The 25,745-nt window shown below is 35.7% G+C and overlaps 2 protein-coding genes across 5 annotated transcripts; one reads left to right on the top strand and one right to left on the bottom strand.

Annotated features, from left to right (window-relative positions):
- The first annotated feature begins 1,198 nt into the window (after positions 1 to 1,198).
- On the top strand, positions 1,199 to 9,484 carry LOC121247173 (oleoyl-acyl carrier protein thioesterase 1, chloroplastic-like). 2 transcript variants are annotated; one of them, XM_041145521.1, is made up of 7 exons: positions 1,199 to 1,733; positions 2,770 to 2,903; positions 2,995 to 3,108; positions 4,530 to 4,625; positions 6,350 to 6,437; positions 6,504 to 6,572; positions 9,169 to 9,484. In XM_041145521.1, exons 1-7 carry the CDS (start codon positions 1,374 to 1,376, stop codon positions 9,445 to 9,447), a joined length of 1,140 nt encoding a protein of 379 aa, XP_041001455.1. In that variant the 5' UTR covers positions 1,199 to 1,373; the 3' UTR covers positions 9,448 to 9,484. The 2 variants fall into 2 exon arrangements, with proteins under 2 accessions (XP_041001455.1, XP_041001454.1); XM_041145520.1 differs by having other exon boundaries at positions 1,205 to 1,733; positions 6,350 to 6,572.
- An 8,146-nt stretch (positions 9,485 to 17,630) lies between these two features.
- Positions 17,631 to 24,693, bottom strand: LOC121247683 (E3 ubiquitin-protein ligase RNF4-like). 3 transcript variants are annotated; one of them, XM_041146087.1, is made up of 6 exons: positions 24,540 to 24,693; positions 22,569 to 22,846; positions 22,414 to 22,468; positions 20,806 to 20,921; positions 18,432 to 18,677; positions 17,631 to 17,939 (listed from the first exon to the last, which is right to left on the bottom strand). In XM_041146087.1, the coding sequence occupies exons 2-5, from the start codon at positions 22,809 to 22,811 to the stop codon at positions 18,456 to 18,458; spliced, it is 636 nt and encodes a 211-aa protein (XP_041002021.1). In that variant the 5' UTR covers positions 22,812 to 22,846; positions 24,540 to 24,693; the 3' UTR covers positions 17,631 to 17,939; positions 18,432 to 18,455. The 3 variants fall into 3 exon arrangements, with proteins under 3 accessions (XP_041002021.1, XP_041002023.1, XP_041002022.1); XM_041146089.1 differs by having other exon boundaries at positions 22,569 to 22,799; positions 24,540 to 24,688; XM_041146088.1 differs by having other exon boundaries at positions 22,569 to 22,812; positions 24,540 to 24,684.
- Positions 24,694 to 25,745: the final 1,052 nt, after the last annotated feature.

Below are 25,745 nucleotides of genomic sequence, written 5' to 3'. Positions count from 1 at the left end.
TGACATTATTTTATTATTTTTAATCACGACCGTTGATATTACACAATTTTATCTGATCTAAATGTTTACCGAATAAACAGCCACTTCATTGATTGATTGAAGATTACAAAATCTAAATTGTACAAATTTGTTGGCCTTTGCCCGTTACATTTAGTTTGAATTTAGAGATGAGTTGAGATGGTCTGTGAATAATAAAATAAAAATTAAATTATTTATTATATTTTGTGTGAGAATTTGAAAAAGTTATTTTAGAATTTAAAAAAGTTAAATTATTTATTATATTTTGTGTAGAAATTTAAAAAAATTATAATGATAAGTTGACGTGAGTTTTAAATAGAAACGAGATCTAATAACAAACCTAAGATGTATGGTATTGGTAGAAGAATCCTTCGTTAATATACAACTAGTACACATTGTTTTCACCCATTGACTATTACTATATTCTTTATTTATCTCAATTTATTTGTTCAAGAATAGTGGGAAGGAAAGGGATTTTCAATTTTCAATTATTTAAATATCGGTGTAAAAAATAATTTTTGAAATTTTAAAATTAGATACCTCTCGACCAGAAAATGACTCAGAATTTGGAGCAAGGTATGGAGGAACCGAACTTTAAAAAAAAATCCCTTTTGGTCTAAACCATTTTTCCTCGATAAAAACTAAAAAGATGTAAATTTTATGTAAAATTTCTTCAAATTAATTATTAATTATTATTTTATGTCTCACATCTTATGAAAAATATAATATGTAGGATGTGAAAATAGTAGTATCTTCGGATGTGAAAATAAATAGCGTTGATTCATCAAGTTTCGTTTGCATTGAAAACTCACTCCATCTCAACTCATCTCATCTCATCGTTATAATTTTCTCAAATTTTCATACAAAATATAATAAACAATTCAATTTTTTCAAATCTTAAAATAATTTTTTCAAATTTTTATATAAAATATAATAAATAATTTAATTTTTATTTTACTATTCACAAACTATCTCAATTTATCTCTGAATCCAAACTATTCTTAAAGAGAAATTTTATTTATAATCCTCATTTAGAGACTGTATATACACTCTTTATTAAACGAAAAAAATATCATTTTGAGAAATATATTTTTATAATTTTAAAAAATTTTAAACATAAAGTTACTTAAATTTACATTACATTCTCAATTTGAGAAATGTATATAATATTGCTCTTCATTAAATTCCTCGCTGACAGGCATTTCTCTCTCTCTCTCTAGATCGGGCTGCCTCGGTCCCATCGATCAATACCAGATTTGCCAGCACGTCTCTAAAACCACATAAATAAGCAAACTCGCACTCAAAACAGAACATACGAACTGGGTTTTGGAAGGGGAGACTTGAGAAACAGAGAGATGCTGAAGGTCTCCTGCAATGTGAGTAATGGCCAGATTCACGCCCTAGCCCAATGCGCTTTTCTGGGTCGTTGTACTTCCACTATCCGGAATAAAGACGCCATTTGGTGCCGGCCACTTCGTAAACCTCCGGTTCTGGTCCGGGCTGTCTTGTCGGAGCGGGGTGGAGCAGGAAGCTCCAGCGGGGTCTTGGGGTCGGACAGGGTGGTCGGATCCGGGTCCGGGAGCCTGGCGGACCGGTTGAGGCTGGGAAGCTTGACGGAGGACGGGTTGTCTTATAAGGAGAGGTTCATAGTGAGGTGCTATGAGGTTGGGATTAACAAAACCGCGACAGTTGAAACCATTGCCAATCTCTTGCAGGTTAAAAACGCATCATATTTTATTCAAGCGGGTTTTGATTTAATTTCAAATTTTTGATGGTGTTATTGGATATTTGATGTCGGGGTTTGTTGGTGATGCTATCAGTAACGTGCATGTCCAAATGTGCGTTTCAAGTTTTGAAGGTCGTACGTAATTTCGTTTTGGGTCTTTGTCAACTGGGTATTGTTGGTTGTTTTTAAGAGCTCCGATGAGAGGATTTAATAAAATATTATTTTTTAATATTATTATTATTTTAAAATTTAAAAAAGTTGAGTTATTTATTATATTTTATATGAAAGTTTGAAAAAATTATAAAATGGAAAGATATGCATATGATAGTTTATGTATCCATCCATCTATTTATTTTTCATGTTTGAGTCGAGTACCAAATCCGTCTATTCTTTTGGCAAATTTCTGCGTTTTAGCAACTGGATATGTTTCATGGCTTCAACTGGGTATGCTTCTTTCTTTGTTGTTGACTTGCTCAGACAGGTCGCTGTCTCTTCCCATTGAAACTATTGATGCTTGAACATTTTAGCCTGCTTTCAATCATGCGGTCGGGTTGTATATGCTCGATGGATATTAACCTCTGTATTCATTCTCTTCTATACTTCTACTTGAACTTTGCCTAATTATGTGTATTAATAAATTCTTCTGATAAAAAAAATATTAACCTCTGCACTCATTTGCGATGCCACCATATGAAAATCTCTCTCTCTCTCGTTATCAACGAGCATGTAAATTCCTTTTTTGGATAAGTGTGAGCATGTAAATTCTCATCTACACTCTGTTTCGTGGTCAGCATAACGTTTTCCTAAAAATTGGTAGTTTTAAGTTTAGGTTCCACTGTGTTTGATGCTACCCATATAGTAGATGAAATTTTGGTTTTCATTTCAGAAACATTTTAAAAGAATTAATTTTGCTAATAGTCATTCATCTATGCAGGGTGTAGAAGTGCCTTTAACCTTAAGCAGAGAATGATTTAACTTTCCCTAGAATTGCAATATAATAATTTCCTCCCAAATTTGTGGTGTAGGAAGTTGGATGCAACCATGCTCAAAGTGTAGGATTTTCCACAGATGGTTTTGCGACGACCCCCACCATGAGGAAGATGCATCTCATATGGGTGACTGCTCGCATGCACATTGAAATCTACAGATACCCAGCTTGGTAAGCTTTCTTCTTCTTCTTCCTTGCTCTGTTTTTAATTTGGAATTCTTACATGATAAGTTTTAAATCAATATATGGGTCCGTGGGACAGGAGTGATGTAGTTGAAATTGAAACTTGGTGCCAAGGGGATGGAAGAATTGGAACTAGACGTGATTGGATAATCAAGGACTATGCTACTGATCAAGTAATTGGAAGAGCAACAAGGTACACATTGAGTTGCCATTTCCTTTTGTCCTTGTTATGCTAGCCAGAATTATAAGGGGATATAAACGTAGTTGTGATAGAGAATAAGATGGGGGTCAATCCTTCTATGACATGCATTTGATCACATTTCTCCCGTGCTTCCTTTCCTTGAGTGTCACTTCTTTGAGGATCATTGGATGTAAACGTATCAATCACTCTAATCATTTCGATGGCTACGTTTGCCTATAAAAAATTACTCTAATCATGCTTTCAGACAAAACCCTCTTTCTCCTATTTCTCACCAACACCCCACCCCCCCCCCCCCCCCCCCCCCCCCAAGCCCCGTGTAAAGCTGAAGGGTTTAGTCAAAGCATAGTTCACGGTTAATGCGTGTGAATAGAAAGGAGGAACTTCTCTGTTCATACATGCGGTTCATATTGCAAAAGAGAGAAAAAGTCATATGATTTTAACTTTATCATGTATGGTTATAATCTTGCATTGCAGCCTATGTTAGATTGCTGTAAGACGTAAAAAAAGACGTAATAGGTAATTAGTGTTGCATGTGTAAGAAGGTGGAGAGTCCTTTGATTATCTTCTACTTTGTTGTAAGATTGCTAGTGCACTGTAGGGTGACTTCTTTAGTTGGGTTGGATTGGTGCGGATCATGCCTAGAAGAATTGTGGATTATTTTTTTAAAATTCTTGGAAAAGGATAGGTGGCAGCTGGCAAATTGTAGTACTGTGGAAGATAATTCTCATTTGTCTCATTGGTGGATTTGGAAGGAACGAAATAGAACCTTTATGGATTGCAAACAGACGATGGGGTAGTTCAAAAACTTTTTTATCAATACCATTAAAGGTTTAGTGCATTAATTTTTAATCTCGCAAACTTCTCCAGAAAATATAACATGATTTTCTGCTTACAATTGCCATCATAGAACATATCAAATGAAACTTGATGAGTCATCATTGACTATTGTGTGTTTTCTTGAACTGTGATAGTTCTGAGATTTTATTTCTTGTCATCTTGTTTCTTTTTTTCCTATCAATCCTCTAAAAGTATATATTTTAATATTAAAAGCTTGCAACAACACTTGTCAATTCCTTAGAAACCAATTCAGTTGGGTCACTAGTTATCATGCAGAAACAAAAATTAGTCGTACCTGATGTTTCTCTTAATGATTGACGTGTGTTAGTCTGACTGTGTGCTAGAATATGGTCATTTAATTATCAGTCTTGATTTTTTTTTCCTTTTTATTTGATTGATACTCTTCTTTTGATTTGAATATTACAGTTGTGGAAGCTATTGAACCTCTGTTTTCAGATGATTCAAGAACTTGACTTCTTAGGAATACTTGATGTCATCTCTGACCTTTCATATCTGATTTTCTATGTGACTTGAGATGCTTTCTCACAGTTTGACATGTGAACCTTATGTTTCAGCAAGTGGGTTATGATGAACCAAGAAACCAGACGACTTCAGAAAGTTAGCGATGATGTCCGGGAAGAGTATTTAGTTTATTGCCCACGTGAACTCAGGTAGGGGGTTTTTGTTTGCTCTTGGCCTAAAATACCATATTTTCTGGCATGCAATGCAATGTCATACAATTTATAAGATGTAGGATGCGTAAGGAATACATGCTCTGTTATAATTAACATTTGCTAGATGACATGATTTTTCTCGGTATATTCTATTGTCTTATTGAAACCCTTTTTCTCATTTCTGTTATCTGCGTGACAAGACAAGGTCAACTTAAGGTAGGTCAACAAATTACAGATATCCAGAAAATATTCATCAATAAATTGAAAATGAAAAGGACTGTCCGAAGAGGAGTCTATAGTTTTACAATACATAGTGTTGAGATGCTATCCTTTCTTCTGTAGTTATGTATGAGGTACCACTTATAAAAAAAAAAAAAAAAAGTTATGCATGAGGTACCAAATCTTGTCACAGTAAAATCTCTTAGCCAGCCTTGGAGAAATCAGCTTGAAATTATGGGGAAGCAGTTGGAACTGCATCAAATCACAAGGAACTTAAAAGCAAGAGTACGAGAAAGAGCTATTTATTTTGCTATCTAAATGTAAGAGGAAAAGAGGGGTGGATGATGCGGATAAGTGAAATCCTAATCCAGACAAAAGGAGTAATCTAAGTACGAGAATTATTGTTGATATGGTAAGCTGTCTAAATCTTAAAAGGATACTGATGGTTGAACGTTCAAACACATCATCAGATGTTAGCATACAACTGGAGCAGCAATGCTTTTGTGAATTCAAACTGGTCTTTACTATGACAATCATTTAATGAAGTTTGAGTTTTACTTTAAATAACAGGATGGAAAAGTAACAGATGCTAGGATGCGTGATGCGTGATGTGTCGTGGTTAATTTTATCACATAATTGATGCAACACAAATTCCCAACTGCATACAAAATCATCCTAGCTAAGTCACAACAGATCCAATTTAACACTTTGGATATGTAGATATGCATCATAAAAGGATTTGACTTATCACACACACAAGCATCCACATATATTTTTCTTTTGCTAAGTAAGAAAGACAGTTATATTAATACAAATCAAATAAGCAAAGCCAATGTACCACAAGCATCCACATATATGCCTATATGTATATATCTCTATATTTTTGTTAGTCATACACATATATGCTATATATATATATACATCTTTATTGGCCATACACATATATGCCTATATATTCTATGCATAACCAAAGAAAATATGTAAAGCCAATCTGTGATAAAGTTTGAAAGGAAAGTTCCTTACTGCTAGGAAAACACTTTTGTGCCCCAGTATTCTTCAAATCAGTGGTGTTGCATGGAAGCTGTGCCATACCACTGATTTGTTTTACTGCAACACACAATTCTTTTTGTGTTATTGGAAATGGTCTATGGTGTGATACCCCGTATTGACTGATGAGTATAGGTGGTGTATGGGAGATCCCACATTGCTTGGGAGGAGAAGTTCTTGCTCTTTATAATAATTCCAATGAGGCTCTAATTGTATCATTGACTAGTTCTTTTGGAGTATAGGCCTAGATGTGGTTCAGACCTTCCCTTAGGCCGTTACATATGGGGTAGAGGCTAGTCTAATTATACATTACAAGATATAATCACCAACATGGCTTGAGTTGATGATAAATTCTCCTTAACTCTAAAGCTCTAAAACTTATCCTATTCCCATTCACCTTATTGACTTTGAGTGGCTTTTTCTTTTCAATAATTGGTCTTGTTTTGGTGTTGCAGACTAGCAATTCCAGAGGAGAATAGTAGTAGCTTGAAAAAAATACCAAAACTGGAAGATCCTGCTCAGAATTCTAAAGTGGGACTTGTGGTAAGATCATCTGGTTCATCTAAATCCTTTAATCAGTTTTTTGAGTATGTTTTTGATCCTTTTCAGCCCAGACGAGCTGATCTGGACATGAACCAGCATGTTAATAATGTCACCTACATTGGATGGGTTCTAGAGGTTAGTAGAAGTTTCCTTTTATAAATAGTTGAGTACTCTTGTTATAAAGATGCCAACGCTTGCTTGTTTTTCTTGTTTTTAATTGTTGCAATCCTTTTCTAATTTATTTCTTAACTAAAAGTAATCCTCATATATACCCATAACCTTTATATTTCTTGAATCAGGGATGGCCATGTGATAGTCCACAAGTAGGAAGATCAAAACATCATTACTATTTTGTTCTATAGAGTCTGTAGACTACATACTCTATGAGAGTTTTTTTATTTTTTGATAAGTAAAAGTAAAACTTTATTAATAGAAAAAGGCATAGCCCAAGTACTCATGAAGTATACACAGAATACGCCGAAGTACCACTAAGTACCAGAATATACTATGAAAGTTTAAATTTGCTAGGCAAAACATTTCCATCAAGGCGGCTCTTCCACTCTATGGCATAATATCCTTGCCTAATGGAACATCTCTTTGCTTTCTTGGGCATCTGAATGCCTTGCTGATTCTTGCTAAGTTAGGTAATTTAATTTGAAGCGTATTTGGACACAAATCAAATATATAGGAAGTATACTAAAGGAGACACCCAACTGGAGAGATGAGGAAAAAGAACACAATTCCATGAAATCTAGAAACCTAGTGGAATGGGAGCTATTGTGCGACTCCATCCAAACATAAATAGAATTGAACATAATGGCTCTTATGCCTGATACCGTCCTCTCAGAATCTTCAGAGGTCCAAGTATTATGTTCCTGCCAGTGCCAGATACACCACATCAACCCAACCGTGGGTAGCCCAAGTGGTAAGGGCAAACTTGTGTGCATGAGCCCCATATCACAGGTTCGAGTGGGAGGCCATGGCGGGGGGTTGCTATGCTAGTCTCCCCAGGGGTTAAGGCTCCCTGGGTGTGTCCTAAGGGCTCTGCAATGGGGTGGCTTCCCCATCATTAAAAAAAAAAAAAGATACACCACATCAAACACACTAGGACTATCGTCCAGACCTCAAAATCGCTATGGCTTTTAAGGAGACCATGAGAACAAGCCATCAAGTCCACCACCCACTGGGCATGACCCACTCAATCCCAAAGGTAGAAATATCGATGCCCATAGATTCCTAACCACATTGCAGTGAAGCAGAAGATGAACAATGCTTTTTCCGCCTTGCTTACACATACAACACCGTTACATTACTATGATAATTTTTCTTCCTCAAGTTATCCCCAGTGTTAAATTTGAAATTGCCATCCAAACAAAGAATGCTACCATCAATGACACCTTATTTCTCCAAATATTCATCAAAGGAAAAGGAGGGTCATCTTGGGGGAAGACCGCGTGGTAGGACTTGAACTTAATAATCTATCTTTCTGATGGAGTCCAGTAGATCTTAATAGCTCTACCTCTTATCAACCTGAAGGAGTACAGACAATTGAGGAACTAAGAGATCATCCTCACTTCGCAATCATGCACTTTATAATAGATGTAACATTTCATTGGGATCTATTCTCAGAGATCTGCATGAGTTCTACCATTCAATGCCTGTTTGGCGGGAGGTGCTAAACAATGCTGGGAAATGTCCTTAAAGGCTGATTCCACACAACATATTGTGCCATAATCTAATCTTAGGGCTGGTTTGGTTACACTAAACCAAATTATCTCATCTCATATAATTATTACAACTTTCCCAAACTCCCACACAAAATATAATAAACAATTCAATTTTTTCAAATCCCAAAACAAAAATTATATTATAACAATATTTTATTCAACCTTCAACAAAACATCTCATCTCATCTGAACTGCATAATCAAACGAGACCTAAAGACCCATTTCCCACCTTCTAATAAAATGAGAGAAGTCCCCCATCCTCTTCTAATGTTTTTCTACACCCCCATTTGAAAGGCCTGCTAACGCTATTTGAACGGCAATCTCTTTACATATTATCTTACTTGACTTATACCATCAATCTCCACAAGGAATCTCTCTCCAATCTTCATGCTATAAGGCCGTAAACACTTGCCCAACAAAGCTTTGTTGAATAATAACAAGTTTCTAATCAAACCACCTGGAGAAATTGAAGTGCACATCCTAGACCACTTAACGATGTTGTAGTTGAATTCATTGCCGAGTCAGCCCCACTAGAAATCTTGCTAAAGTTTCTCAAGATGATAAGCTACACTGATGGGATATGGGAAATAAGAGAGAAAACGCAAGCAAATTAGAAACAGTACTTCTTAGCAGAGTGATCCAGCCTATCCAAATGATCAATATATTATTGCTTTTGAAACTTTAAGAGCAATTTACATGGTATGCCTGATGATGTGATTGGCAATTATCTTTTATCATCAGCTTTGAAAGGTTTAAATGAATTAATTTTTAGGGGGGATCTTACTGCCTTCCCCATCCAACAAAAAAGATCATGTATAGCTTCATTCTGAAGTAAAATTTGGATTTTGGTGCCCGTGATCTTTTTAAAGAACCTGAGCTTCACTCTTAAAATGATTTTTTATTTGTCTTGTGTTTTTTATTTATCAATAAACAGATTTTTTATTTGTCTTATTACGGATACTTCCTCTCTATCTTATAAAGCTCATACATTTTCTCTACCACAGAGCATGCCACAAGAAGTCATTGATAGCCATGAACTGCAAACCATTACCCTAGATTACAGACGGGAGTGCCAACATGATGACATAGTTGATTCACTTACCACTGTGGAACCAGTTGAGGATGTTACAGCAGTTTCTGAGCTTCAAGGAAATAATGGGTCTGCTGATGTAAAGGAATACAAAGAAGATTTGCCTCGGTTTTTACATTTATTGAGACTGTCAGGTGATGGGCTTGAAATAAACCGAGGACGCACTGTGTGGAGAAAGAAACCTGCCAGATGATTTAATTTGGTCGGCTCCACCTTTTCTAGATCTCAAAGTTTTTCATGTTCTTTCGTCGTGTTTTCTTTCCCATTTCTTCTCCAAAGGAATTTTGCTCCCACATAATGCCCTTGTTAGGAGATGGGTTTTAAAACTCATTTCATAATGCACAGAGATTGGCATGGTCTACTCCAAATTATTGGTTAGATTGAGCAACACGAAGATGTGCTTATGATTATTCATGCACTCTCGAACTCAATGAATCGATTGTCTATTTTATGTCAACATTTTCCTTTTACTTTATTATAAGCTCAATGTTCCAAGTTTGTTACAGATCTTTGAAAATCTTGGTATGAATAAACATCCTTTCCATGGCCGATTTCAGACCATTGTGCAGATGGCTTGGCGGACTTAACCGGTCACAAGTTTCGAAACGCAATTTTTAAGGGCTCATTTAGATGTTAAACTCACCTGAATGCACTTCAGTTTTAAACTCTATTTAACATCCAAACATACAGCTGAGTTGAAGTTGAATGCATTTCAACTTTAACCTCCGTGAGCCCCACAACTGACAAAAAGCAAACAGACGTCTCAATACCCATTCAGTGTTTCTCAATTCAAGGTGAAAAAAGTACGAAAGTAACTTTTACCTCAGTAGGATCTCCCACAACTGACAATTATTTTATTTCGGAAAAAAAAATTGGAGACATCTAGCTGCGTTGGGTAAAACGAAAGAGTGATGTTAGTTATCATTTTATACTATATTTTATATTTTTTAATATTATTTTTTATTATTTATTACTTTTATTATTTTTTATTTTATTTTATTATTATTAAACTAATTAAATTGTCCTACTTATCATTCATGCACCGCATATTTATTATAGAAAAAATAAAAAAAAATTAAAAATAAGTGTAATGTATGAAGATGATAAGTAGAATTATTCAAAATAGAAATAAGCCTATTTCGCTTGAGCAATTATTAAAAGGCTTAAGTGGCAATTATCTGGATGAGAGCCGCTTGAGCGAGAGACATGGGTCTCAAGCGCTTCATTGAGCGACAACTCAATTATTTGGGTAAGTTTCTATTTATTTTTCCTTTTGCATTACATGTATTTTTTTACTACTAATTAAATAATATGTAAATAAATAATAGAATAAAATGTGGGTATGATACTGTTGTAATTTTATTGATAATTCATTTATTTTGTTTTTATAAGTTTGGAGTAAGAAATTTTTTTTTTTTTTATAGTGCTTGGAATATTTTGTTTTTATTTTGTTGTAAAATTTTTTTACATGCATTGAAGGAATTTATGTTTGATTTATGTTATTTATTAATAAAAGATTTAATAAATTAATTATTCAATTATTACAATAACTTTTCAATCATTGGTGGCTCCCATACATTTTCTAACTTCTCATAAATAGTACTAAATTCATATTAACATTTAAATACATATAAACCCATCGTAGATGGGCCCCACATGATAACTTACTCTACTATATCAACTCACTAATATTTATAAAAAATTTATCTGAACTCAACATTCAAATACAGCGTCTAAGTTTTCTTATTCTTTGGACATCAGAATGATATGCCACACTTCTAGAAATGGATACTTTTATTTTAGATTGGCACCAGTGTCCGGGACAAGCTCTCGCCGGGAGGGCACAGTACCTCAATCAAAGACTCTGGGAGTTTTTTATTCTGATTGGTGGGGGCTCGTAATCAAGGACTGTCTGAAATTACAATCCTAAAACCGAATGGGTTAAGCTAGCTTTTTGCTTTCTTGTGATAAAGCAATGGCTTTCAAACATGATAAGAAACGTGCATATATATATATATGTATGTATGTATATATATATATGTATGTATGTATGTATATATATATATGTATGTATGTATGTATATATATATATGTATGTATGTATGCGGTAAGCTCATAGCTTGATAGATCATTAATTCGCCAAGAAATTAGGACTTACCAGAATTCTATCTTCGGCTGCCTAAATTTTCCTTTAATACTAAAGATTTTTAACTATCTGAACTTTCCATTTTAGGAGGAAAATGTCATCTTGATCCATTGAATCCTGAAGCGACCAACAACTACTTACTAATTTGATCAATTGACATCAGAAAAACCATAGTCCCTGCTGCAGAATCGGTACCCCATAATTTCAATGAACCATCATATTCAAGTTGCCAGGTGTTGCGCTCAGAAACATGTATGTATATGTATATGTATATATATATATATATATATATATATATATATATATATAATGAGAAAGAGTAAATATTGTCATATGTACTCAATCACACACGGTGATGTGCACTGACGTCTTAACATTGGTTTTACTACGTACCTTGATTCAGATTATTTGCGTGTACCTTATAATAAGACAGATGCCCACTTATATCTACCTTACATATACATGGTACACACACACGCCTATAAATATATATATATATATATATATATAGCAAGAATTTTGTTATCAGTTCTTTCTGGAAAAGATAATATTTTTCTTGAGTTTTAGAAATGGCATACGTTTGTTCAACAGTTCGAACACAAAAATTTGTATGTAAAGATATTTCAAACCAAGTGGTTCGATAGATCGAATTAACATTAAGTTTTGATATATATATATATATATATATATATATATATATATATATATATATATATATATATAGTTGTGCGCGAGCTTAACTCTTGGCTAATCCATCGTATAACTCCCACTTGAAATCACAACCTGTCTGTCTATTAATTCTACTGATCTTCAATATCGATCATTGATTACCACATCAATTAAATTCACAAATAAAAATTCAACATTACCACATCAATTCAACACAACAAACAATCAACATTCCAAATTTAAGCATATGCACAGTATGAAATCTATAGCACAAATACGAGATTCATCAAAACATTGTTATTCAAAACGTAAGTACGATAAAATATCTTAAGTTTCGGGCTTCACTCTTTTCTGTAAATTCCAATCCTTATCTCAATTGTGACGACGTTTGAAATCCTTTATATCGTCGAGTATATTTATGATAGCTTGGTCAATCGCCTCAAGGCGCTCCAAGATGGAGGGTTTGGACGAGCTTATAACCATCTTAGGCACAATCCTTTCCGAAGGAGGTGCTGTCATTTTGTACTTTCCCATCGGAATTTTCTAATCCTATTACAACTTCAACCATTCCGGGTGAGAAATGGTAGTGAAAACTACTACAGTGAGATTTCAAGAAATCTTAACAAGTAAACAAACAACATACCACATATATCATAGGCATATAAAAATAAAAACAAACAAATATATGGACATGTATGCATGACATAAAACTAAGTTATGTATCATGAACTTTTCTCATAAAAATAACCTTTCTCATCTTATTTTTAAACTACTTTTTTTTTCTTCTTTTTCTTCTTTTTCTTTTATCTTTCAATCTAGCCCATTTGTGTTTTCTATTTTTTTTTTATAACAATGTAAATTTTAATTTTCTTGACATTTTAAATTCTTAATATATACAATTTTATGTGCAATTCATATACCTAAATAAAATATTTGCTAGTAGCTACCTTTACAAACACAATTAATATATACAATTTGCTAGTAGCCCATTTGTATCAGATGAAGCCCAAAATAAAGAAGATAAAGCGCCCCAATATATCTAAACATGGAATCATTCATGGAGCCCAACCACTAGGCCGAATAACATTATTTGTTTCTTTTAGATCGGAGCATAGCTGAAACAGTCTATATGTGTTATCGGAAACTCAAAATCCAAAATGAAAGAGTAGAAGCAAAAATGTTTATAACAGAAGAAATATTTAATTTACAACAATAAACATAATAAAATATACCCAAAGAGCTGAAGAATTGGAGAGCAAAGGATAATTTGGGAGTGATGAGCAAAGAAGCAAATTTGAAAAGATAAGGAATAAACTGAATAAGTTGGAACACTTTTATACCAAATGGGAAGCGGTAGGAATGTAAAAAACAATTAAAATCACTCGGTGAAAGGGGCGATAAAAAAAAAAAAAAATGATTTCGCAAAATCGGTAGAAAATACCAGAACCTAGAAGAAGTCTAGGATACAACAGGCAAATGAATAGAAAATGGAGGTCAAAATCGTAAAATAAAATGTTAGACAACAATGGATAAAGAAGATAACAACTAGAATAAAAAATAGGGAGAACATAAGAAAAAACAAAAGAGCTTGTTAGGGACTAAATTGACTGGGTCAAACTTTTTAGAAACCTATCACTAAGGGAAGAGATAAAGTCAAGATATAAGGCAGGAAAGAAAAAAGACAAAAAAGTTGGCTTAGACTCCTAAAAGGGAAATATATCACAAATCAAGTTGGACTATAATACTCCAAAGAAATAACCTCTATATAAGGAGCAGCTCTCCCACAAATTTGAGAAGCTCCCTCCATCTACTCTCCACCAATTCTCTAGAAGAACTCTCTCGAGACTAAATTCTCTCATTGTATTGAGCGATATGTGAGGCTATGAGACATTGTAAAATCATCACATGATATAGTGAATTTTGCCCCTACAGCCTGTGGACATAGGCTTTTATGCCGAACCATGTAAATTAACGTGTCTCTCTTTTATTTACTTTTATTCGCTTATTTAGAAGTTATATTATGGATGAACGCGACGAGCACCGGATCGAAGCCTGAAAACACCAACATGGGTCGGGGATGACTCTTTCTTCCTTTCCAGTCTGTTGTTCAATTTTTGGCATTAATAGTTGGCGTCGTCTGTGGGATTGACTTTTCTCTACACCAGAATTAGGAGAAAGATATTTTTCGACTCACGGGATCATCTACAAAAGTTCAAATTCCTTGGTTCATGATATCATCTCCCAAAAAAAAAATAGATATATATTTATTATATGCTTCCAGCCACACCCCTGCACGATGTGAATTCTACACTCACAAGATTGTCATCAAAACATTAGATAAGATCTCTTCAACTTCGCTATTTTTCTTGTTGTTTACATTCTAATACTACAGCAAAAAAATAAAAATAAGAGGCGCACTCCATGTGTGCACTATGTGCATGGCACATGCACTGCGTACGTGAACCGCCCACCTTGCATGACATGCACGGTGGGTGTGATGGGTGCACCTCACCATGCACCCATGAAACTCGTAGCGGCAGTATCGCTGCTCTCTGTCCCACCTAGGTGGTAGGGTCCCCGCCCGACCACTCCACTGGACCACCTGTCTTAGCCAATGAAGGCCCCTCCCGTCGGTGCCTCGCCACCTAAAGCCTGGAAACAAGCCGGACAGACATGCTGACTGACCTTGAGATGATAAAGCCACTAACAGTCGCTAAATGAGTGGTCGGTGCTTTCTGTCTCCGGCAAAATGGCCCTCGACCAAGGAAGCAGACCTTGCTGCCAGCCCCACGTCGACGAACTTAGACTTGCACCTCTCGCAATGACCATGAGCTGTTGAAGCGACCAGCAACTACCACCTGCCTCGCCATCATTTTCTGCCACCGGTGAAAGTGGTCCTTGATCAAAACGATGTTCCTTGCCACCAAGCTTCGCCATAGCAACACATCATGGACATTGTGCACCATGCGAGCACTGGGAGCACATTACGGAGCACCTCGAGGGAAACAACTCGACCACCACCGAGCCTGCTATTGTCTTCTTTCGCTGGCATGGTTGTTTCCGACCACGGTGACACCCCTCACCGTTAGCTCTTGCCACTATCATCAAAGCTCCCTATAAGAGCTGTTTGGCACCAACACCATAATGTGCTCGCCAGCCTAGCCCAATTATGAGCTCGTGGAGCCACCCAAGGCCATGCCATGCACCTTTTACCTTTTCCATAGTCGTCACAGTGTTCCTCACTGTCCACTAATCGCCCAGCATCACAATGTTCCTCGCCACCAAGCACCATTCTATACAAACTCATGTGGGGACTGTGAGCAGAAGAGGTTAACATGAGTCGTCATCTAACTCGTCGTGGTCTTCTGTCACTATGAACGTTTGCTAGCCACGAAGTTGCTTGCCAGTTATATGTTCCCTCACCACAGTGAGTCTCCGTCTAAACAATATTTGTCGCCATAATTCCACTGAAGCTCCTTGAAAGCTGTTCTTGTTTCTACGAGTTGCTGCCCATTATGTGTTTCCTCGCCACAAGGGTGCTGCTCACTAGTCGCCAGTTGCTGTCCACACGAAGTGTCACTCGCCAATCGCTAGTTGCTGACCACAAGAAGTGTTGCTCGCCAATTGCCCATTCACGGGATGCTCCTTGCCACGTACTCACTACATAGCTAGAGCCTTCCTTGCCAAGTTACAGGCTAGAGTCATTCTCCTGCTACGCTTTCCTCACCAAGGCTACATGGTCGAGCATCTCTCCCGTTACACTCATCGCCAAGAATCACTCTCATATCAAGCATGAGGCGGTGGAAGTGGCGGAAGAGAGATAAAAAAAATATATATATATATATATATATTTAGTCGGAATCTAATAACAATGAAATAAGAAAATAGTAATTTTTGTAAATCCAACAATACCAAATGGCAAGCGGTGGAAAATGGGGGAAAAAATTGTCCCAATTTGAGAAAAGAAAGAAAATAGAATTTACACTTCGGCGATGAAAGAATAAAAAAAAAAAAAAAAGGAAAAGACCAGAACTTAGGAGAAGTCTCAAAGAGGTGAAAAACAAAATAAGTATAAAACTGTAAAAGTACAAACAGAAGATAACAGAAGCGAACGGCAAAAAGGAAAAACAAATATAAAAGCGAGGACAAAAATAGAAAAAGATATGGACGAATAGGTGCCTATTTATTGGCAAATGGCGAAAATGCATTCTAGAATAGACATGCCGCATCTTAGGGGTATTTCCGTAAAAAAACTTGATTTTACACAAAACCATTCGGTGCAGGCAATGGGATAAAAGAAGCTGAAATAAACAGTAATTTAATAAGAACAATGGCGTCAAATTTGGAAAAAAAAAAAAAAAGTAACAAAATTAAGGGCAAAATTGTAAAATTAAAAAGGGGCAAAATTGTAAAAAAAAACAAACAAATGGGAAAAAGAAATGAACGAAGACCTACTTAATCGATGGGAACTTAATAACAACAAGAGGGATAAAAACGGAAACAAAAGATACAGTCGGCAGAAAGAGAAAAAGAAGGATAAAACTGTAAAAATGAGAAAAGAAGATCACAGAAGTCAACGATAGAAAGGGAAAACAAATATAAAAGTAAGGATAAAAATGAAAAAAAAATGGACGAAGAGTTGCGTGCTTATTGATGCTTATTATATAGAAGATAAGATATATATATATATAGAGAGAGAGAGAGAGAGAGAGAGAGAGAGATGTTTTCTTTGCCAGATTCTGGCCAAACTCCTATCCCTTCCACTCGCTAGTTATTCCCATTTGTGCTTGTAAGACGATTCAGAACGACCTAATTTCAAAACAACTAAAGAAAACATGGCCCATGCAAATTTAATAAAACAGCTATATATATAATATTTAACCATATATATATATATATATATCATAACGTCCCCCATTCATTACTTGTTATATATATGCTAGTCCTACCGTTGAGATTTAAAAAAAAAAAAAATTTACTTGATGATTAAGAAAATATTTTTTAATGATGTTATGATTTTTTTAAGAAAATATTTAAGTGTTAAAAAAATATATGTAAAAAAAAAAAAAAATATATATATATATATATATATATATATATATATATAGATGAAATGTATTAGCAGTAGCTCCCAGCAGGAGAGCTCCCAGCAATGGCTGTAGAGCCACACATTTACCAAAAGCGTTGCATGCATACATATATATATATATATATGCATGAACGAACCAATACACGATTTAAATTTCATTTCCCAAAACAAGTAACAAATGGTACTGCGCGCCCTATAGTTTTGATCAGGAGTTGCATGCATGCATGCACGCATGCAGTATAAATTAGCTAGGGTACTGCAACTGCATGGCCAGCCTCAGAACAATTCTATCCACGAAAAACGAAGCCAATTATTAATTAATTGATAGCAAGCTCGATAGATCAGATTCGTGTAATTTCTATCTTTGTTTCTGCAGTACAGATTTTAATGTTTGATGGTTCTTTGTTCTTTTTTAACCAAAAAAAGAAAAAGAAAAAATCCTCCTTGTAAAAAGAAGAAAAAAAGAGATTCGCATAGCATAGTTTCTACTATCAAAGTGAACAATTACTCTAAACCCCAGTAGACCGTCCAGTTCCAAACGCCAATTCCCATCAATACCTAAACTAGGCAGCTTCTACATTAAAACAATATAGTAACATAACTTTGTTCTGGACAATAACTCAAACATATAGCACCAAACCCACCACTGTCATTAAGTAAACTAGCTTGAAGAACACAATATTTTCAGACAATTCCAGAAGTTAACTAAGAACATTGTGTCCTAACAAGCCAAAACAATTGGTTCCCTTTCCCTTTCAGTCGGCAGCAGTTTGATTCAATCCTGTTGTAGGTAAAAGAGCAACACTATCAGTAGTTGTAGACGAACAAGTATTTGCCAGATCAACAAACACCGTCTATGGTCACAAGCACCATATCTTATTCCATTGTCATGTGTGTGACTGTGAGTGTCATGTATGGGCGAGCTCTCTATTTTATTCATGTCATTATCATAGGGCACGATGATACTCCCCGAAATCATCAGGTTTTGGGTGAAAACATGCTCAGGAAAAACAAATTCCAAGTAATTAGCACCCTCAACCCCTTCAAATAAAAAAATAGACTGGTTTGTTTGGTTTAAAAGTAAATATTTGTCAGTACACTTACACACCCTCCAAAATGGATTTTAAAACACAAGTAATTTGTTATTTACAAAATTTAATTCATTTCTACTATGTGCTCGTAACATATAGGATTATAGACATATACCCAACTGTGTTGTAAACTTGTACTACTGCTATGAATTCAAAGAGATAAAGAACCGTAGAAAACTTACGCAACCAAATATAAAGCCTGAGCCTCAACTGCTTGAAGGCAGGAAGATTCTAATGAGCTCGTTTATTGTGATGGGTTTCCTACAGGTGGGGCATTTACTCTGCGTGCGCATTGCAGTCGTAATACATGCCTTACAGAATATGTGACCACACCTCGTCGACATTTCCTCAACTACTGGGCCCATACAAATTGGACATGTAAGCGTGGGCTCCTTTGGTGGTAAAGGTGGCTTTGTCACATTCTCTCTCTGCCAATAAAATAATACAATTAGTATCCAACCTCAAACACATGCATGTGCAGGAACATAAACACACATAAATCGTACATTCATGTCTGTTACAGAAACTACATAAGTTATGCAAATCAAAATTGAAATCAAATAACGGAAACTAGAGATTAGAGACAACTAAGAGACTTCTTGTCCACAATATGTTACGAAAATCCATTAAATAACATATGACGTGGCTCATGATCAATTGGAGGATTGATAAAAAGGCATCACTATTAATGCCGTTATCATACCATGAGACTAACATTGCATAAGAAAATCAATGCCTCGGAGTTACTTCAAACCAGCATGCCATTGACATCAACTACACACCACAGGAGATTTTTTTTTTTTGATTGACTCCGGGTGTTTGGGAACAACGTCCCAACTAATCCCGGGGGTGCACAAGCCCTCGGCAAGGAGTTTCCCGCAAGTGCACATCGGATAATTCAAGGAGAAAATCCCCCATTCCGATGGCCCCTAGAGATTGTTTGCACCTAGTGAGAACCACAGGAGATTTATTTCACCAGCTGCACCTCTGTTTGTGTCATTTTATATGCTATAGAACCATTTCCAAATGGATGAAGTATCCATGCCAAACGTGGCACAAAAAGGCTAGTAACACAGAATACTTGCCAGGTACAAATCAAGATGTGTGATTAGAAAATACACATTCCAACATTCATACGCTTATTTGTAATTTATGAAGTAAAGCCTCAATGATAAGGTTTGAAGTGGGAAGTGATTTGTCATCCTATGGCCTTTGGGTCACGTGGCATTAACAAACCCATATAACAGGTTAGCTGTCATAGCCGAGTGAATTAATTTCCAGCAAAACAAAAGTGCTAACCTAATGTCGTTTCACCAATTCAGAATGCAATATCTATGCGATTAGCTCGACCGCACAAGGAGATAACCAACCCCCAACCCCAGTTTCTACCATATTATATTTATCATAACCTAGCAAGTTGTACCAACCCAAGGAAGGCCAAAGCCATATCTAAGCCCATAATCCAAAAGAACTTGAACCAATCACACAATTTGGGGGTATTAGATAAGTAAGAATGCACATCAGTAACCAGTTTAAAAAACTCCAAGCATTTGAACCCTACAGCTGCAATGTATCATAAAAAAAGGTGGGATTGGGTCAAAACCCAGCAAATTAAAATCAAATAAATGCAGATCTGAGTAACCAAAACATATGATTAAAAAGGAGTTCAATTTTTTCCTTTTTCCTTTTTTTTTTTAATGGGTAAAAAAAAGGGAGTTAGGGATTTTTAGCTTGACGAGTGATTTTTTCTTTTTCCATCTTGAATTCAATACCAAACCAATGGATCTGAATGCCACACCTACATTGATTTAACTCGAGCATGTTCAGGTGCAGTAGTAGATCAGTCACATTTAACTTTAGTCATTTGTTCCCCCACCCCTTGAAAAGAAAAATGAATTTGTAGATGTCTTCGTTAAGCATAAAGCATTTCATTCTGATGCATGTAGCCTGGTGGTCAAAGGATGGCTTGGGATGAATGGTAGACTTAGACGTCCTGGGTTTAATTCCACATCAATAGTGGTGCATTTGGCTCGAAAGAAATGGGAGATGCTTCGAAGATAGAGAACGTTCTTTGGGAGATCTTAGGGTTTTTTTCTTGAGTACTTTGAGTTCTTGGGCTAAAGCTTTTGTAATGGCGGATAATTTTCTGCATCTGTTTTAGCTTTATTGTGGTAGTTTTCTTTTTTGTTTCTGGAAGTTGTAGGTATTTCCTTTGTATACGTCCTGTGTACTTGGGCTTATGCCTATTTCTTTGAATAAAATTTATTACTTATCAAAAAAAAATTCCACATCAATAGTTCCCTTTCATACAAGATTCTGGCAGGTGGGGTTGTATATCCAGGATTACAACCCATGCGTGTGTCCAAAGGGCCCCCTTGCTGAGGTTCAACATCATAAAATAAAGTACAAAAAGTTTCAGCAGATGGAGGAAGGAACTAATATTAGATACACATGCAGACATCCGTAACCATTGGTTGACCTAAACTCATTAAATAACTAGCACATTTTCAACAGAAAATGAAACAATATCACCTAAATTATGAGGATTGTTGTTACCGTATTGTTGCTACTGCTTTCCAAATTTATGTACAAATCGCAATTAAAAATTGTTTGGCGGGGCAGAGCTCTTCGCCTGTCACGGTTATTCTGGGCAACCACCCTGGTCCTTGTTTCTGCAATGACCACAGTGATGGAGAGAGAAATAGATGTGACCAAAACTTGAAATACTACATGTGTATATCCAGCTAAGAACAAATGAATGCGGTAGAATAAAATGGTCAGTAGACCATTTGGCTGCTACAACTTGCTAGCACAGGCCCAGTTAGTATGATAAAGTTCTTTAGGAATAGAGTAGAATATTTTTATTTTTATTTTTGTAAGTGGGAATAGAGTACAATTTTGAAAAAACAGCCCCTCTAAAATATAAACAAAGAATTACTGACAGGACAAAATATATACAGGATACTCAAATATGAACATGATATTTTCTGTGACTCAATCATAAAGCTTTTCTCCCACCAAAAGAGCATGAGAAAGGAGGAAACCCCAAGATTCCACCATTGCCGCTCAGAAAGTTGCACGATTTGCAAGCAATAAGTTCCATCAATTCTAAAATAGGAAAAATTACTGAGACAAAACAAGAGCACAAAACACATGCACTCACATAAACAAAAAAGATCTTTTTTTTTTTTTTTTTTTATAGGTAAACAAAAAAGATCTTATCTTTGCACCATTCTTCTAATGTAATTTGGGAGTGCTCTGATCTCTCCAGAATGTTAATCAAGGGCAACTACAGAATTCTACAACCACAACTTTTTTTTTTTTTTTTTTGCTTATAAGAGATAAATATTATTGATATGAATGAAATAGGCATAGCCCATGTACACAGGAAGTATACAGAAGAACACTTAAATACATTCTTCTACAACCACAGCTTCTACTGAAGATGCCACTTTGAGACTTTCTAGGTTCCGATGAATTTGGGATTATATTGGAAAAAAGAAAAAAATTAATAATTTTGGATCATATAAATGAAAATTTGAAAAAATATTTCTTTTATTTTTTTACATTGCCCTTAACTCATTTTCCTAAAATAGCTTCTTCGATTTTCTTTCTTTTAAGATGTTCCCCTTTGCATATTCAGCTCCCCTTCTAGCACGCTAAAATCTAGAAGGTCAAGACAGAAGGAATATTTAGCTTTATTTTTGCTCTATAGATTGACCTCAATTATCCATGCATCATGCAGCGTCAGAAAGTCATCCCCTATTCATAGAAGCTAAAATAAGCTTTGAAAATTTGCATTTGTAGATATGGAACCTAAAGCATGCATCTTCCAAGGATTGAGTCCTTTAATCCACTCATCATTAGCCAATCAGCAGGAATAGACAGAAGAAAAATACTGCCATAAAGAAACCAAAATTTTGCAGATAAATAACTAGGCCCCACACAGAGAAATACGATGATAACAACGTCAATCCTCATATTTCATAACATTTTTTTTTATAAGTGGGGGCCAGATGAGGAAATATTTCTTAACATATTGACAAATAAATAGCAAATTTTGCAAAAAGCAGGGCAGATGAGGAAAATAATATAATCCAAATATCCAAAAGCTCTCAATTAAGGAAAAAAAAGAAAGAATAAATGACAGTACAATACGCTCACCTAGATCCACATCCACTACAAGCCTTCCACCATTCCTTCTGGACCTGTTTCTGGCCTAACATTAAAAATAACAGTTAATAAGATTAGTTGTGAAAATATCAAACCACATTGATATCAAAGTCGAAACAGTTTCACATGAAACAAAAGAGGCATACTTGAGCAAAAGCCCTCGGTGAGGACTCGACAACATCATCATCGATGGCCTCAACATCAATCAAAGGAGGCGGTGCAGACCTCCCTTGTGGGCCAGTTTGAGTTCCATTATGCTCCACTTGAGTTGAAGGGCCCTCCAGATCCTGATTCTCATTTGGTGGTGCCATGTTGAGGTCTAAATCCAGTACCATCTTCCTTTGACGATTCCCTCTTGCAGGAGCCCCCCTGGCCGCCTGAGTACTCATGCTAGAAAAATTGGGTCCCTATCCAAGTCAGAAGCCTGAAGAACATAAAGCAAGATGGTAATATCACTTATTTTTCAGGGACATACTCAGCCAGAAGAAAGCATACTGCATTCTATAAATACATAGATAATGCGATGAAGTCTTCAGGCAAACAGCCCCAATGTTGACGGCAACAAATGAAACCAGTGTCCCCATGATCATATATTTAGATTTGAGACCTTTTACCCAATATTTTGGCTATGTGTGACATACATGCCATCTGCTCCCATAATATTTGATTATCCTTGTTTTTAAAAAATGTACCAAGTATTCGGGTAATTCATTCTTTTAAGTTCCTAACCAGATATTTCTAAAGTACCACAAATCTATGGGAAATATTACGGCTCAAGAGGATAGGTTGCAATGGAGGGCTAATGGTAGTAAAAAATGTACAGTCAGGAACTACTACAAGATGTTGTCAACCCAAGGCCATGTATCATTTCCATGGAAGAGGATTTGGAGATCACGGGTGCCTTCTAAGGTAGCTTTCTTCGTATGGACTGCCGTTCTTGGGAAGATCTTGACTACAGACAATCTAAGAAAGAGGAGAATCATAGTGATGGATTGGTGCTACTTGTGCAAAAAAAGGGAGAATCTGTAGATCACTTACTTTTGCATTGTGAGGTTACGAGGGGGTTATGGAATGAGATCTTTCGAATAATGGATATTACTTGGGTAATGCCTCCGCGGGTGGTGGATTTATTGGCTTGTTGGAAGGAGCTTCAAGGCTGTCCCCAAGTGGCGGTAGTGTGGAAGATGATCCCATTGTGTATCATGTGGTGCACATGGTCCAAGAGGAGTGAGAGATGTTTTGAGGATAGGGAACGCACAATGGAGGAGTTTCAAAATTTTTTATGCGCACTTTAATGTTATAGTTTTCGGCCATTGTACTTGATGGAAACAATGTCCATGACTTTCTTTCTTTAGCTAGAATGTAATTAGGTGTTTTTTTTTGTATACTTCTTGTGTACACGGGCGATGCCTATTTCATTCATATAAATAAAATCTTTGTTACTTATCAAAAAAAAAAAAAAGTACCACAAATCTAACCCATGTAATTATGAGTACAGAAAACAACACAACCGAACCACCTATGTTAAGATGAAGAGGTTATCAATTTCATACAACTGAAATTTCGAATCGAGCCAATTTCTATCAAAAAAACATGGTCCAAACTCTTGAGTGCACACAATAATACTAAAATTGGGAAAAAAACAGAATCCTCTTAATTTAAACTCTGTAGCCTTCTACAGAAATTATTTTACTTCTACTTCCGCACCTGAAGAAGGATTTAGAAAATCATATCACATTTACAAATATATACATATATATAATCTCAGCGATACTCGGCGGAAAAGAAAAAGAAGAAAAATGACGACTTTTTCCTGAAGACCTTTTGGTTCAAAGACAAACACCCTATGTTTCCAAAACTTCAGAAAGAATCAATCCTATCATCCATATAACCCAAAAAGAAACCAAGAATCGACTTTTCCGTACAAACAATTAAGTCCTAACTCCCTTGCGCCAAGAAAGGTCGGATATTACGAAATCGGAGAAAAACTAATGCAAGCCCGATCAATTAACACAATGCGATTAAAAAAACAAGCTGATTAGTAGAAACAAAACAAAAGAATAATCCAACTTTTTAAACAAAAAAAAAAAAAAAAATGGAACTAAAAAAGAAGGTACCTTTACGCCGGGACTTTCAAAAGCAAGACAGAATGATCCCGTTCAGATTCGGGTTTCATACAAACACATACAAATACCGAAAAAATCCTTGTAGAGAGAACTTGAGCGAACAGAGGGAAGTATGATTGAGAAGAACTGGCGAACTGCTATATAGAAGGTAGGGACAAGTGAGTGGGACAGACTGTGAGAGAGGCTCACTGTGACAGACGGAGGAGGGAGGAGGGAGGAGTCGGGACTTCGCGTCCACGTGGCCCTGCCCCGTAGGACGGACACGTGTTACTACTTACGCGGACGAACCATATGCCGCGCGTTGCAGTTATTTTTTGAAATTAGAATAATATATTTAAGAGTTATTAAGCTAAGGTATAAATTACATTATTTAAATTATTTAAATAGCTAGATTTGATTTGTAAGAATTAAATTTTAAAATTTATTTTTTACATTAAATTATATCATATAAACAGTATGTGATGTAGAGTAGGAGTGCTGCTCGTATCTCGAGCCCTTACAAAGGATCATGGCGTGCCCATGGGTCTGTACAGAGATCTACGACCCTATTATGGTTGTGTATAGTTTTCTGAGCAAACCACGCCACGTCGTGGCTTATGGCTCAGGGCAGAAAACATTGGCCAATCATGGTCGTGGGTATGAGCAAAAAACTATGGCCATGAATGGTTGTGGGTCTCTTCGCAAATCCACAATCATTCGTGACCCATGGGTGTCTCAGAATCACAAACTTCAAGAAGAAAACCCCAAGAGGAGAGGAGGAAAGAAGACGATGGAGGAGGTGAACAGAAGAAGAGATGGAATCGAAGCCTTGAAGTAGAACATAATAGTGGAGGAAGAAATGAGATGAGAGATTATACAATAAGTTAGTATTTTCAAGTTTTCTTTATATAGTATGTAGTGAAATATCAAAATAATGTAGTTTTGATGTCTTCTTCAAAACTATATTATGAGATGATGAATAGCATTACTCTTCTTCAAAATATTGTCATTTTATACTTAAGAATTCATTTGTTTAATATATATGATTTTGGGCCAAGTGGATGGGGAAGGGTGGGTAGCAACAGGACCCAACTAGAATAACAATATTTTATATAAAAAATTTTATATAATTATGTTTTTAAAATGATAGTATTTTTATAAAATAATGTTATTTTTATAAATTATTTTATATAAACACCTTTTATTTAAAATATAGTT

Source organism: Juglans microcarpa x Juglans regia, chromosome 1S (assembly GCF_004785595.1).
Source record: "Juglans microcarpa x Juglans regia isolate MS1-56 chromosome 1S, Jm3101_v1.0, whole genome shotgun sequence".
Lineage (NCBI taxonomy): Eukaryota > Viridiplantae > Streptophyta > Magnoliopsida > Fagales > Juglandaceae > Juglans > Juglans microcarpa x Juglans regia.
The sequence above is the reverse complement of the archived record's forward strand: the minus strand, read 5'-3'. Positions and strand labels throughout refer to the sequence as shown.

Excerpts from the sequence above, each read along its gene's own strand:
- LOC121247173 (XM_041145520.1), top strand. The coding sequence starts at position 1,374 with ATGCTGAAGGTCTCCTGCAATGTGAGTAATGGCCAGATTCACGCCCTA. Across the intron at positions 1,734-2,769 it reads CCATTGCCAATCTCTTGCAG|GAAGTTGGATGCAACCATGC; the intron begins GTTAAAAACGCA and ends TTTGTGGTGTAG. Across the intron at positions 2,904-2,994 it reads ATCTACAGATACCCAGCTTG|GAGTGATGTAGTTGAAATTG; the intron begins GTAAGCTTTCTT and ends TCCGTGGGACAG.
- LOC121247683 (XM_041146087.1), bottom strand. The coding sequence starts at position 22,811 with ATGAGTACTCAGGCGGCCAGGGGGGCTCCTGCAAGAGGGAATCGTCAA. Across the intron at positions 20,922-22,413 it reads TGTAGTGGATGTGGATCTAG|AAACAAGGACCAGGGTGGTT; the intron begins GTGAGCGTATTG and ends TGGTCATTGCAG. Across the intron at positions 18,678-20,805 it reads AAAGCAGTAGCAACAATACG|AGAGAGAATGTGACAAAGCC; the intron begins GTAACAACAATC and ends TTTTATTGGCAG.